The sequence below is a fragment of the Notechis scutatus genome, chromosome 1, assembly GCF_049901735.1.
Source record: "Notechis scutatus isolate UNSWTSFEM ecotype Mainland chromosome 1, rNotScu1.2, whole genome shotgun sequence".
In the NCBI taxonomy this organism is placed as follows: domain Eukaryota; kingdom Metazoa; phylum Chordata; class Lepidosauria; order Squamata; family Elapidae; genus Notechis; species Notechis scutatus.
This window is the reverse complement of record NC_142009.1, coordinates 69,920,988-69,933,309: the sequence shown is the minus strand read 5'-3', so window position 1 is coordinate 69,933,309 and position 12,322 is coordinate 69,920,988. Positions and strand designations below refer to the sequence as shown.

Here is a 12,322-nt window from a genome sequence, read left to right as displayed (position 1 = left end):
CCTTGTTTTTCCTCAAGTTATTTTTCACCTGTTTAACCTGGTGATGATCTATAATAGCAAATAATCTCCCCAGCAATACATTTTTAAAAATAGAAAAGGAGTCACAGATTGAATGTATACTTCCCTGCTCCGCATCCCCACCCCAATGTCCCAATCTACGTCATACTTTAAATCATTCCTGCAATTTTTTAGGAGGATCTAGTAGAGACCGAGTCTTAATACCAGTTTGCTTAATAGCAATGCAGGTTTTTTAAAAAAATGTAAAGTCATTCAATTATGTTATCAGCAAGACCTTTTATTAAAGTTTGTGCATCTCACATTAAAATACTCCAGCAGAATGCAGACAACTTACTCCATCCAGTGCCATTCCTTAAACATAATTAATGACACTTCTATGGTTCAACATGTCATACATGTTTTGTGTAAATGCAGCCAACCACACTAACCATAATTAAACCACAGCTTAATATAAGGTATGAATATTGTTTTTTATCAGTTGTCATTTTGTTTAAATTATGTGAGATTGCAGTATATAATGTGGTAATCACATTTGGCAATAGCACCTATAGCACATATTAACCCTCTAAGTAGAAAAAAGAGAAGGCAATAAAGCAATCAGTGTTTTAATTGTGGGACAATGCCAGGTATTTATTAATAAGAGCTTTCTGCATGGAAGTACCAAAAAAAGAAAGATGAGTAAACCAGCTATTAATTTTGGGTACAAGGTGTGGTTAAAGTGCTCTCAAGTATATTGTATGAACAAAAATACTTAGCTCTTTTCAAGTTTCTTGGCTCATACAGCATACTAATTCTTTAAATGTCCTGGTTTTCCATGTTGTATAAAATATACAACACAGACCATATTTTTCAAAACAAGTATTTTTTTATTTATTCAGCGAGCAAAGGAGGGGGGGACTGAACATAGGGCCTGATCTCCCATATGGATGACTTAATACTAAGCTATGCTATGGCTACAAATATAAACCAATACACTCTGTGTGATAATCTTATTTTATTTCACAGACATTGCATCTCTCTGTGTCTATGTTAGAGTGTGTTCACACAGCATTTTAAGTTGGAATAAACAATGTTTGGGTCAAGGATGCATTTGGAAGCATTTAAATTTATATTGCTGGCTATCTTGCAAAGCATATGGTAACTATATTTATAAAGTTGCTCCATGGGAGAATTTCCTTAACTTCTATCATGATGGTCATTACTGGATTCAAATACCTGTTTATCAGAAGGGAAGTAGTTCACACTCACAATGCTGTATCACTACAGTGGGACCATTTGGGGATCCAAATGTCATTGTTGCAAGTATCTATGATGCTATATAATTGTGGCCTTGCTTTGCAGCAGACCTGCTTTTATTTTTTATTAAAGTAATTAAAACAAAAATCCAGTGTGTGCACCAAGATAACTCCCATTGCCACATTGTGTGTGTGTGTGTGTGTCTAATAGTGAAGTATATCAAACAGCCTGCATCAACATAAATAAGCAAATGTTTATATAGTGAAGAATGCTCTGGAGGGCACAAGCTATCTGCAAAAGCAAGGTAAAAGTACACCACCTCACATTCAAAATCCTTTCTACTCTCCTTTCTTAATAGGAGAAATAGGAAAAAGTTAAAAAAAATGGGAGGGGGGGCACAGCTTCTGTAGCAAGAACGCCTTTCTTCCTGTCAGTATTATTTCAAATTTACTCTACTACCTTTGGGTACAAACTTTCATCCCTACTCAGCTCATTTTTTCCAATCTAAAGCAAAAACAATCATTCTGAAAAGCACTTGTATTCCAAAGCCTGAGATCTGCAAACAATATTATTAAGAAAAAGTATCAAGAAAAAGTTCCTTATTTTTCAGACAAGCTAGCTCTGGCATCTCCCTTCATGAAGGTGTCCAAATATTCTACTTGCTACTGGTAGATGGGAAGATAAAAGTAATAATAAAACAGTCACAGATACTCTTTAGACATTATGTTATGACCACAACTGAGCAGAGATAAGACTAAGTTGAGCACACTTGACATCCAAGCACACACAACACATCTGGAAAGAGGTAATCTTTGCATTTATTTGTTTATATTTGTTTGCTGCCCATCTCCCCTAGCTACATATCTGTTCGTAGACAGGCTCCCATATAAACAGAACTCCTATACTTTGACGTTTCTTCCTCATATAAAGCCCTTATTGTTGGCAGCACAAAAGATGTTCCCTAGTGAACTTGGCACTAATAAGCTGTTCGCTGAAGGTGAATTATTAGATATTCAATACCAGGCCAGTTTTACATGGCAAAGCCAATTCTGTTCATGTATTGTGCATGCTCCAAACACAACTATTTTGAAGGCTGCTGTCAGAACTTAAAATGAAGTTATCTTAAGAATCTTGTTCTTGCTAGTTATTAAAGTTTTCATGAAGCTCCAAATGATTTCATAGAAACATACAAGTAATTTCTTGATCAAAACCATTTGCCAACTTTCCCTTTTTTTTTGATTTCTCAATATAGCCCATTTTTGTGCCACTTTCTAGTGGTTTCCCATCCAAACAGTAAACAGGATTGTCCCTGCTCAGCTTTTCCCAATCAGCCACGTGCTGCCATCTAGCTGAGTATTTTCAGATACTACTGCCCACTGACAATTAGCATCTGGCAGCAGCAAAGACAAAGCCTTTAGCATTACATTAAGTTGTATTATGATTTATCTGAATTCAAACAGTCCATTTCCATTTCTACATGTAAACTAGCATGCTAAGTATATGCAGATTAACACCTTCCTTTATTCTTTTAAAGCAATATATAAATGACCACCCCCATAGGTTTGACTTTGGTTGGTGGTTCGTCCAGATGGACAGCTCCTAAGTACCAACTATCAAAATACACAATTCCACAGCTATTCGATCTCACATTCAACATATTTGGGTGTGAATGGCAAAGAAAAAAGAATTGTAACACTATAGGAAAATGCAAGAGGTTACAAAGGGGCAATATCGTCTGGACCTTTCATTAAAATTACACTTTTGAAGCAGCTACAATTCCATTTTTAATTCAGGAAAGTTACGGGTTGAGAGGGCGGAAGGACAGGAGTTTCCCCCTAAGATTTATTTAATGAGTAGCGATGAAAACATAGCGTACAATCGTACTCATTTTACTCTAAAAATAAAAATGACTTCTACTCCTTTTAAGAATTCCGCAAGACAATTACGAAGCACTCCCTCGTTTTTTGTAAGAGGAAAAGCTCAACGGTCGCATTTCTGCCTTCCTGAGAGAAGTGCATCTGCAAAGCTTATGAGAAATTCTTCTCAATTGTTAAACAGAGTCATAAAAAGACTGAGAGGAAACCGCGAGTTCCGTGCAGCACAAAGGCGGTACAGCAAGAAGTCCTTTGAACCATTAAAAAGTGACGAGAAGTTAAATGGCAGAAAAGCAACTAAAAAAATCCGTTGGGCAGAAGAAAAAAGCTCGTCAAGTTATGGGACGGCTTTTTTTTTTTCCTCCGCTGTTTTGGAAAAAAAAAAAGAGCTGGCACATCTGGCGGAAAAGCCCTCCTGACGAGTAGCCCAGCAACGGCAAGCGGTACAGAACCGCCGCCAAATCTCCAAGCTCAGGCAGCCTCCAGGCAGGCCTCGCCTTTCACTCGTGTTACCTTCAGCCTATCCCACCAGAGACCCATAGCCATTATTCCCCACCATGCACCGCGCCCGGGGAGAAAAGAGACAGCCAGCCCGAGGCCCGCGCTCCTCTCGCGGCCGAGGAGACTGCAGTGAAGAAGCGCGAAGGACGCGCGGACTGACCCGGGACTACAAAACCCCGCCCCTTTCTCAATCATCAGCAACACGCCTGTGGAGCCAATAAACCCACCCCGAAAACGCTGATTAGCCACAACGGTGAGCTCGCTTCGCTTCCTTCTCTTGCCATTGGGCGAGCTTCCATTGTCGATCAACGACTTTCTTTCTTGCCGATTGGACTAGGCAGCGCCGTGAGCCAGCTGCGCTGTCAGTCAGGGAAACTGCTCGGGGAAGGAAGGGAAGAGGGAGGGGAGGGGAGGAAACATCTGGCTGCCGCAGCCCGGGCCCCGTCTGTGCCGCCGCCGCGCGTGCTCCTGCGCTGTGTGCGCCTGACTCCCCGCCCCCTCTCCCTCCCTCCCGCGCCGCCGGCCCGGGATCCTCCGGGGCGCTGCCATGGGGCGCCGCTGAGACAGCGCGGGGAGCCCCCCTCGCTCCCTCCCCTGCCTTCCTCTCCCCGTTGCCCCGCTCGCCTTGCCCCGCTTTGGTGGCCCCTCACTCACTCGCGGACTTGGAGCGAGGGGAGGAGGACGAACGAGCGGGACGCCGGGCGGGGAGACGGGGCGCCCGCAGCGGCGGAGGGGGCAGTGGCGGCCGAAGGAGGAGGAAGCGGCGCAGGGAGGATCGCGGCTGGGACCTGGGGCCGCTCCAGAGTGTGAGTCCCGGGGCTGACCCCGCGGGGACTGGGCGGAGAGGGGCGGCCGGGTGCGCGGAAGCCGTCCCGTGTTGCTAAGGAAGGAGTAAGAGCCGCAGGTTGCTTGTTGTGCTGGGGTTGCCGCGCGGGGGCGGGGAGTGTGTGTGAGGTTGTTATGGGACAACTGGCCAGCTTTGGGGCAAGTGGCACCGGGGACAGGGCGAGCAGATAGGTGTCAGGAAGAGAGAAGGATGCCTTGAGTCACCCTGAAGAGCCGCTTAAAGTGAGCTGATCTGGGGTGGGGGTGGGGAGGGGAGGGTTTAACAGGTGGAGAAAAGGAGGGGATCTGTGGGATGTGAAGTGTGGGGGGAGAGAGAGAGACATGGCATTTTTTGGAACAAACCCCGTATGGAGATAGTTAGAGAGGAGGGTCCGGGTTTAATGGGCTGGAGAGCGGGCAGCTTGTCTTGGATGGGAAAAGTCTCAAGTGGACTTAGGCGTGTATCCTGGACGGGGCTTTCATAAGAGGAGAGGAAGAGAGTAAGCTTCAGAGTAGATTTTGTAACTGCAGGAGAGAGAGTAAGGAGCAAGTTCCAAGTAAGTTTGCTGCAAGGTTCAGAGTTTACAGCCTCACTTGCAGGATGGGAGATGGAGGGGGGGTGGGTTTGCTGGGGGATTGGGCTGAGCTGGGGAGCAGATGGGGGAGCAGAGAGGGAGTCCTTTGTGTGTGGCAGAGGCTGTGCAGTGTGTGTTTTGTCTCACAGCTCAAAAGGTCAGAAGGGGTAGGTGATGTGGAGAGCAGTGCAGCTGTGGAGACAAGGCAGGGTGGATGCTGAGAGAGAGATTTGCTCCCTCCCAGAACACTTGCATTCGGCTCTTCCTCCTTACTTTCCTTTTGTTATTCCATTGACTACTGTTCCTGTATTTGCCTGCTTCCTTCTTTCCTGTCTGTGCTGTCTTCCACCTTCTGTGCATTTACTTATTTAATCTTGACACACTTTGCAATGTGTCAGGAGATAAATGAAGTTATAGCTGACTTAATCTTCAAGTTCATGTCACTATGAAAGGTGAAAGGGGAAAATCACAATAGGGTCATCTGCCATGCTGTGTTTGTCTAATATTCACCCAGAACTTTTGCTTTATTTGTAAAATTCTATTAAGAACAGAGTCAAAAGAGAATTTGCTTGAATTAACCAGCTACCATAATAAAATGAGATGGGGGAAAGTTATGAGTAAATGGTGCAGAAAACTTTGTTAATTAAACATTGTCTGTGGCCTAAGACTGGCAAGCTGGATACTTGTTTATTCTGCTGGGCTGAACAGCTTGTTTCATTTTAGTTTATTTCCCGATTACTCACAGTATTTTCCTGTGAAGTTAAGGGAGGTCATTAATTTTTTTCCATTCTAAAAATAGGTTTAATATACACATACTGAATGAAAATGGTAATTTTGAAGTGCATGATATTATTGCCTTACTAATGAATAGCAAACTTAGTATTCAGTTACATTCCATAGATAATGCCAGAGGCTTTATATGATCACTCCTTGAAATAACTGCACTTTTTAGAAATTTATTATGAGGAGGGGAATATTACTATTATTTCTGTTCTTATATTTGCAATAGTATGATCTGTAGAGCAAATTGAGCATGTAGATGACTTATAAGTGCCCAGAAAAGTGCTCCTTATGGTACATAAAAATATAAGCAATTGTTACATCATTAATGAGTAAAATGAGTTAACATACAATTGCATTCATATTGTATTTATATATATCAGGTTTTTCTAAGTCTGTTCCTTCTAAATCGATAGAAAAGATGAACTGAGTAACAAGATAAATACGTTAGGTAAAATGAATTGCTTAAAATGAACCTCTGGGTTCAGTAAAAAATAGATGGGTAAGTTCTCAATATAAAAAAAAACCCTTCAAAGTTATGACAGAAAGGTTTCTATACTGTACATGCAATGAAGCCCCATATGTCTAAGGGTTTTTTTCCCCCTTTACTTTTCTCTGTTAGAAAGTTTTTAAAAAAGAGACTTTGAAGTATTTGTTTATACTAACAGACAAGAAAAGTTCTCTTAAGAAAAAGCTGGTGGAAGGAGTGTAGAGGAGTAGCATATGGCATTAAAAGGAGCACAGCTGGAGGTAACATTTCCATCTGAACATGATGTCAGAGCAGCTGACAGCCTGCCATCCCTCAGCCTTTTATTCTAACACACAGACAGGGAGTGAGTGTGTTTGCAGATCTGTGTGTAGGGAAGGTATCTCATTCCTCTCTAACATCATCTCCACTTTGCATCTGTCTCTTTCTTAGTCTGCTTTTTTCCACCGATCTAACAGACCTGGAGCCAGCAAGACTCGGACAAAAGGACTTAATCAGGTTTATGTGTGCTAAAGGTAGGAACAGCAGGAGGCTAGCTACAGTGTGCTTCTTCTCTCTTGATGTTTGTTTATTTAATTTCCAAACAAAAATCCCATTACTTGTTTAATGATGTTTAGGAAAAAATAAGTAGGGTTCATTGAAAAGGGAATAACAATTTCTATTGTAATTAAGACTTTAAATACATGTTGATGCATTTGTTCCTGTGCAGTAATATTAAAATAACTATTTAAATGATGTAGTTCCCCTATTTTTATTATGAGCACTTGAAAAAAAATTATAGTTTAGGAAATAATTTTGGTATTGCAGTTATGATGACTGTTCTAGGAGTACTGTTTCTAAAAGTAAAAATATGAAAATAAGACTTGAAATGATACATTGATAGAAATAAAAAATATATATGAATATGCATGACGATTTATACTATTCACATTTATGCTTTGCCCAAGCCATTGAGGGATCTTGAAATCTATAGCCCCCCCCTCCTTTGAAAAAAAAAGGACTTGAATGTCTATGCACCTTTAGGATCCCACCTACCTTGAAACTAGTTAGTTTTCACCCTATTTTTCTCCCTGGAAATATATTAAAGTTTATTTCAGTACAACAATAACTGAAGGAAAGGTTTTGTTTTCACAACTAATTTAGAACTTGTAGATTTGAGCTGCCTGAATTGGCCAGACAGCTGTAATCGCACTCCTCTATTCTTAATCTCTTTATCTGGGCAGCAGCTGCCATATGGCCACAGTCAGCTGGATCAGATGTTTATAAGCTTCCTTCTTCGTCCCTCTCTGTCCTTTCAGCCTCCTAATTTGATCACAGCTACCTTGTGAGCTGCCCTCCAATCTTTATTTTTAGCCCTCTTAAGGATTAGGATTGATGTTGGCTGTGGGGCACTTAAAGTGATTGTATTGTAAATCTTCTTGCTTTATTCTAACAGTAGAATATACTTTGGACCAGAGTGTAACTTTAAGAACATATAATGTTCTAGTTACATACAGCTGTATGTAACTAGTTTAGCACAACTTCAGTTGTAAGTACCGGTAGTAGAAAATAAAGAAGATATTTAAGATATTTAGAAAAGTCTAATGCTCATTTTGAATGGTTACACAATGACCCCAAAGGGAGAAAAGATTACTGAATTATGCTTAAATTGTTTCAACTGATATGCAGCAATAACATAGGACAGTCCTAATAGAAGAGTCTTTATATTAAAGGCTTAAAAAAAAAAGATTAAGAGTTTGCATTTTGTGTGTATTTTTAAAGGGGGATGTCTGGTAATCAGTTATTTTGTTTGAAAAAGAAAATGGAAAAACTGGCATTCACAGATGAGACTAGCGATGATCTGTGCCAAGACAGTTTAGAAGCTATTGTCATCTTAAATCAGTTTAGTTTTTAAACCCCCCTCCCCTTTCTAGGATTAAGCAAGTCATATCATAGATATCTGCTTCTGAATTCAAATAGTAAAAGGCTGTTGTAACTTTCAAGTTCTGAATATTCATTTTCATCTGCATCTCCCAGTCTATTTCTTTACAGTTAACAAAACGGTTAATAGAGAACTCTGAAAGTTGCAAAAAGTGATGAACAGAAAGTCATAAAATCTTAATTTATTTCCATTTCTTTACAGAACCTTAGTTTGGATCTTTGTATCCATTGCCAAATTATCAAATGTAGCCAATGAATATTTCCAGTGTTTAATTAAATCTTTTTTGCTCCTAGGTTATGAAGACAGCATGGAGTTCCCTGACCATAGCCGGCATTTACTACAGTGTCTGAGGGAACAGAGGCATCAAGGTTTTCTTTGTGACTGCACTGTTCTGGTAGGAGATGCCCAATTCCGAGCACACAGAGCTGTACTGGCTTCATGCAGCATGTACTTCCACCTATTTTACAAGGACCAGCTGGACAAAAGAGACATTGTTCATCTGAACAGCGACATTGTTACAGCCCCAGCTTTCGCTCTCCTACTTGAATTCATGTATGAAGGGAAACTCCAATTCAAAGATTTGCCCATTGAAGACGTGCTCGCAGCTGCCAGTTACCTTCACATGTACGACATTGTTAAAGTTTGCAAAAAGAAACTAAAAGAAAAAGCCACCACCGAGGCAGACAGTACTAAAAAGGAAGAAGATGCCTCAAGTTGTTCGGACAAAGTGGAGAGTCTTTCTGACGGCAGTAGCCACATTGCAGGAGACATACCCAGTGATGAAGATGAAGGGGAAGATGAAAAATTGAGCATCCTGCCCATCAAAAGGGACTTAACGGCTGAGCCTGGGAACATGTGGATGAGATTGCCCTCGGACTCCGGAGTGATTCCCCAGAGCGGTGGGGAACCAGACACACATGCAACAGCAGCTGGGAAAACAGTAGCCAGCCCCTGCAGCTCAACAGAGTCTTTGTCCCAGAGGTCTGTCACCTCCATGAGGGATTCAACAGATGTTGACTGTGTCCTGGACTTGTCTGTGAAGTCAAGCCTTTCTGGAGTTGAGAATTTGAACAATTCGTATTTCTCTTCACAGGATATGATGCGAAACAACTTGGTGCAGGTGAAAGTGGAAAAAGAGGCATCCTGTGATGAGAGTGATGTTGGCACTAATGACTATGACATGGAGCATAGCACTGTGAAAGAAAGTGTGAGCACTAATAACAGGGTACCATATGAGCCAGCCCATCTGGCTCCTATGAGAGACGATTCTGTTTTGAGGGAACTAGATAGAGAGGACAAAGCCAGTGATGATGAAATCATAACTCCAGAGAATGAGAGAGTTCAGGTGGAAGGGAGCATGGACACCAGTCTGCTCCCTTATGTCTCCAACATACTTAACCCTGCAGGCCAAATTTTTATGTGCCCCCTCTGCAACAAAGTCTTTCCTAGTCCCCACATCCTGCAGATTCACTTAAGTACGCACTTTCGAGAGCAGGACGGGATCCGCAGTAAGCCTGCCGCTGATGTCAATGTCCCAACCTGTTCCTTGTGTGGTAAGACTTTTTCTTGCATGTACACTTTGAAACGTCACGAGAGGACTCATTCAGGTGAAAAACCATACACTTGTACTCAGTGTGGAAAGAGCTTCCAGTATTCCCACAATCTGAGCCGCCATGCCGTAGTTCACACACGGGAGAAGCCACACGCTTGTAAGTGGTGTGAGCGGAGGTTCACCCAGTCTGGAGACCTTTACAGGCATATTCGGAAGTTTCACTGTGAACTAGTGAACTCGTTGTCTGTCAAAAGTGAAGCACTGAGCTTACCTACTGTCAGAGACTGGACATTAGAAGATAGCTCTCAAGAACTTTGGAAATAGAATTTTATATATATAATTAATATATATATATCTATATATCTATATAAATCTATATAGTTGTGGTACAGTCTAAAAGCAGTCTTGTTTCCTTAAACTAACAAAGTTTGGCCATTAGCTTGTTTTATGCACTTTAAAGCAGCATGAACATTTCACTACTTAGTGTTCTGATAATGAACTATAGAAATAAGACAAATAAACTTCATAAAACCTTCCCCTGTCTCCCCACCAAGTAAGTACTTCTTTTAAAAATAACTGCAATTGATCAAGAGCGATTGTTAGAGTCTATTTAACATTATTTACAACATTGCATCATTTCAATCTCCACTTAAATCAGTAATCTCCAGTTCTTTTTTATCACTTCAGTTAAATTTTTTATACTGCATGCATCTATTCTAGCTCAGGGAAACCTGAATGCTTTTAGACCCAAGCGATATGATTTCTAAATGACTGGAGTATCAATTTTTCAAAAGTGATTGTTATTATATTGTAATTTGTAAACTACAATAGTTCCCACAATTAAAAAAAGAAAGAAAAATTTGAAAATACACTGGAATCATGGGGACTCTGAAGGCGTGTTTGGGATGAAAAAGGATGTTGCATTTTCAGCAGTTGCAAACTGCATTTAAAATGTGAATTACTGTTATATACTGTAATTGATTAAAAGGGTTGGGGGGGTGTCAAAGAAATTGACAAGTTGTGTTAATGCTCTAAGTTAAGTCTTCGAAAGTAAATATTAATGCTACAGAAATGCATGCATTTCGGTATATTTTTGTCTTTGTTTGCATTGTATAACTTTAATGAGTGATTTTAAAAACTTATTTAATTTTTAGTAAGGAAAAGCACCAGAAAAAAAAACCTGGTGTTACGAAGAACATAAATGCACTGCTTTTATTTTATATAATTTAAATTAATTACCCATTGTCTTTAAGTTGAACAAACACTATATGTTGATTTTAGCTATGTAAAGGAAGATAGTAATGTTTACAAGACGTAGAGATTTGCATGTGCAGTGAACATTTATTTAAAAAATGATTGCACAAACCCATGCCAGCTCCAACCTTAGATGCATATACTTACCCATGTGAGCATTTTTAGAATTCCTGCTGCACAAATAAACAATAGGTGTTCATTTTATTTGCCACTTCAAAAGATTCTATGGAGTGAAAAAGCCCCAGGCTAAAAGAACTAAAAACCTTGATTGACATGGGACAGGGTGGGGAGGTGGTGGGAGAAAAGTTGGGGGAGGGTTTGTGAACTGTGTATCCAAACAGCAAAGACTGCAGCCTGACGTGTGGTTTTAATGATCAACACGTAGGGCAAAAAGCATTTTGCACAGTGTATGTTTTCCTGTCTTGCACTTACAAATAAGGTCTATGAGAGTAGCATGGAAAATGTTTTTTTTCTGCTTTTGTTTAGAATTTGATCGCCTTAACTACTGTAAACATAGCCTATTTTTGTGCTTAAGAAATTGAATGGAAAACTCCATTGTGTATTGCTGGACTGTTTTGGAAATATTTTGGTCAAATGTATATTAATTTGGCTGTAATGGCATTTACAACAAAAAAAGCTGTGAAAATGGCCTTGGAGCATTATTTTTAGTTACTTGAACAGTCTCTAGGTTTTAAAAATTCATTGTTTTTATTTAGAAAAGACAATCAGTGTCTGGAAAAAATGGACTACTTATGCTTTTTTATTTTTTTGTGGACATGAGTGATTGTTGGGGGGGGTTAGTTGCCCTTTAGTTTCACATTTTATTTTATTTTTTGGTTTTAAAAATTAGACTGACATCTAGCCTTGACAATCATAGTATGTTTTATTTTCATGAGGGGGAGGGGAATAACTTATAATGCTGTTTAGTTTTGTACTATTGGTGTGTTGGTGAATTTTTAAATTGTGTGCTAACTGCAATAAATTATACATACTGAGAAATCATTTAGTTGTCTTCTCCCCTTTTTAAAAGAAAAAAATGTAAAATATTGTACATTCTTAATCTTTTTGTGCAGTTTCCTCTTGCTGTATGGAATAAGCTTGCAGTTTGAAATGGATCTCAAGCAAAAATTGTTTCCATTAAGCAAATGCTACTAATGCTATATTTCTAAAAAACAAAACAAAACCTGATCATGGCACTGATTTTTTTCCTACAGGTTCCTAAATAAAAAGCTATGGTAAGTAATATTCTGAGTCCTATGAAAGCACAAACTTCTAAGTCCAAATGTACATTATGTAAAT

The 12,322-nt window shown here is 40.0% G+C and overlaps 1 protein-coding gene and 1 long non-coding RNA gene across 11 annotated transcripts in view; one reads left to right on the top strand and one right to left on the bottom strand.

The window, feature by feature from the left end:
- The window catches only part of LOC148132844 (uncharacterized), an 83,543-nt gene extending 79,550 nt beyond the window's left edge, over positions 1–3,993 (bottom strand). Inside the window, exon 1 of the long non-coding RNA XR_015749889.1 lies at positions 3,857–3,993. This is a non-coding gene — a long non-coding RNA (uncharacterized LOC148132844). The remainder of the gene's footprint in view (positions 1–3,856) is intronic.
- A 310-nt stretch (positions 3,994–4,303) lies between these two features.
- Positions 4,304–12,025, top strand: ZBTB18 (zinc finger and BTB domain containing 18). 10 transcript variants are annotated; one of them, XM_026669397.2, is made up of 3 exons: positions 4,304–4,435; positions 6,729–6,811; positions 8,511–12,025. In XM_026669397.2, the coding sequence occupies exons 2-3, from the start codon at positions 6,799–6,801 to the stop codon at positions 10,091–10,093; spliced, it is 1,596 nt and encodes a 531-aa protein (XP_026525182.1). In that variant the 5' UTR covers positions 4,304–4,435; positions 6,729–6,798; the 3' UTR covers positions 10,094–12,025. The 10 variants fall into 10 exon arrangements, with proteins under 10 accessions (XP_026525182.1, XP_026525188.1, XP_087823317.1 ...); XM_087967191.1 differs by having other exon boundaries at positions 4,316–4,435; positions 6,755–6,811; XM_026669398.2 differs by lacking the exon at positions 4,304–4,435 and adding an exon at positions 4,502–4,520.
- The last annotated feature ends 297 nt before the right edge of the window (positions 12,026–12,322 follow it).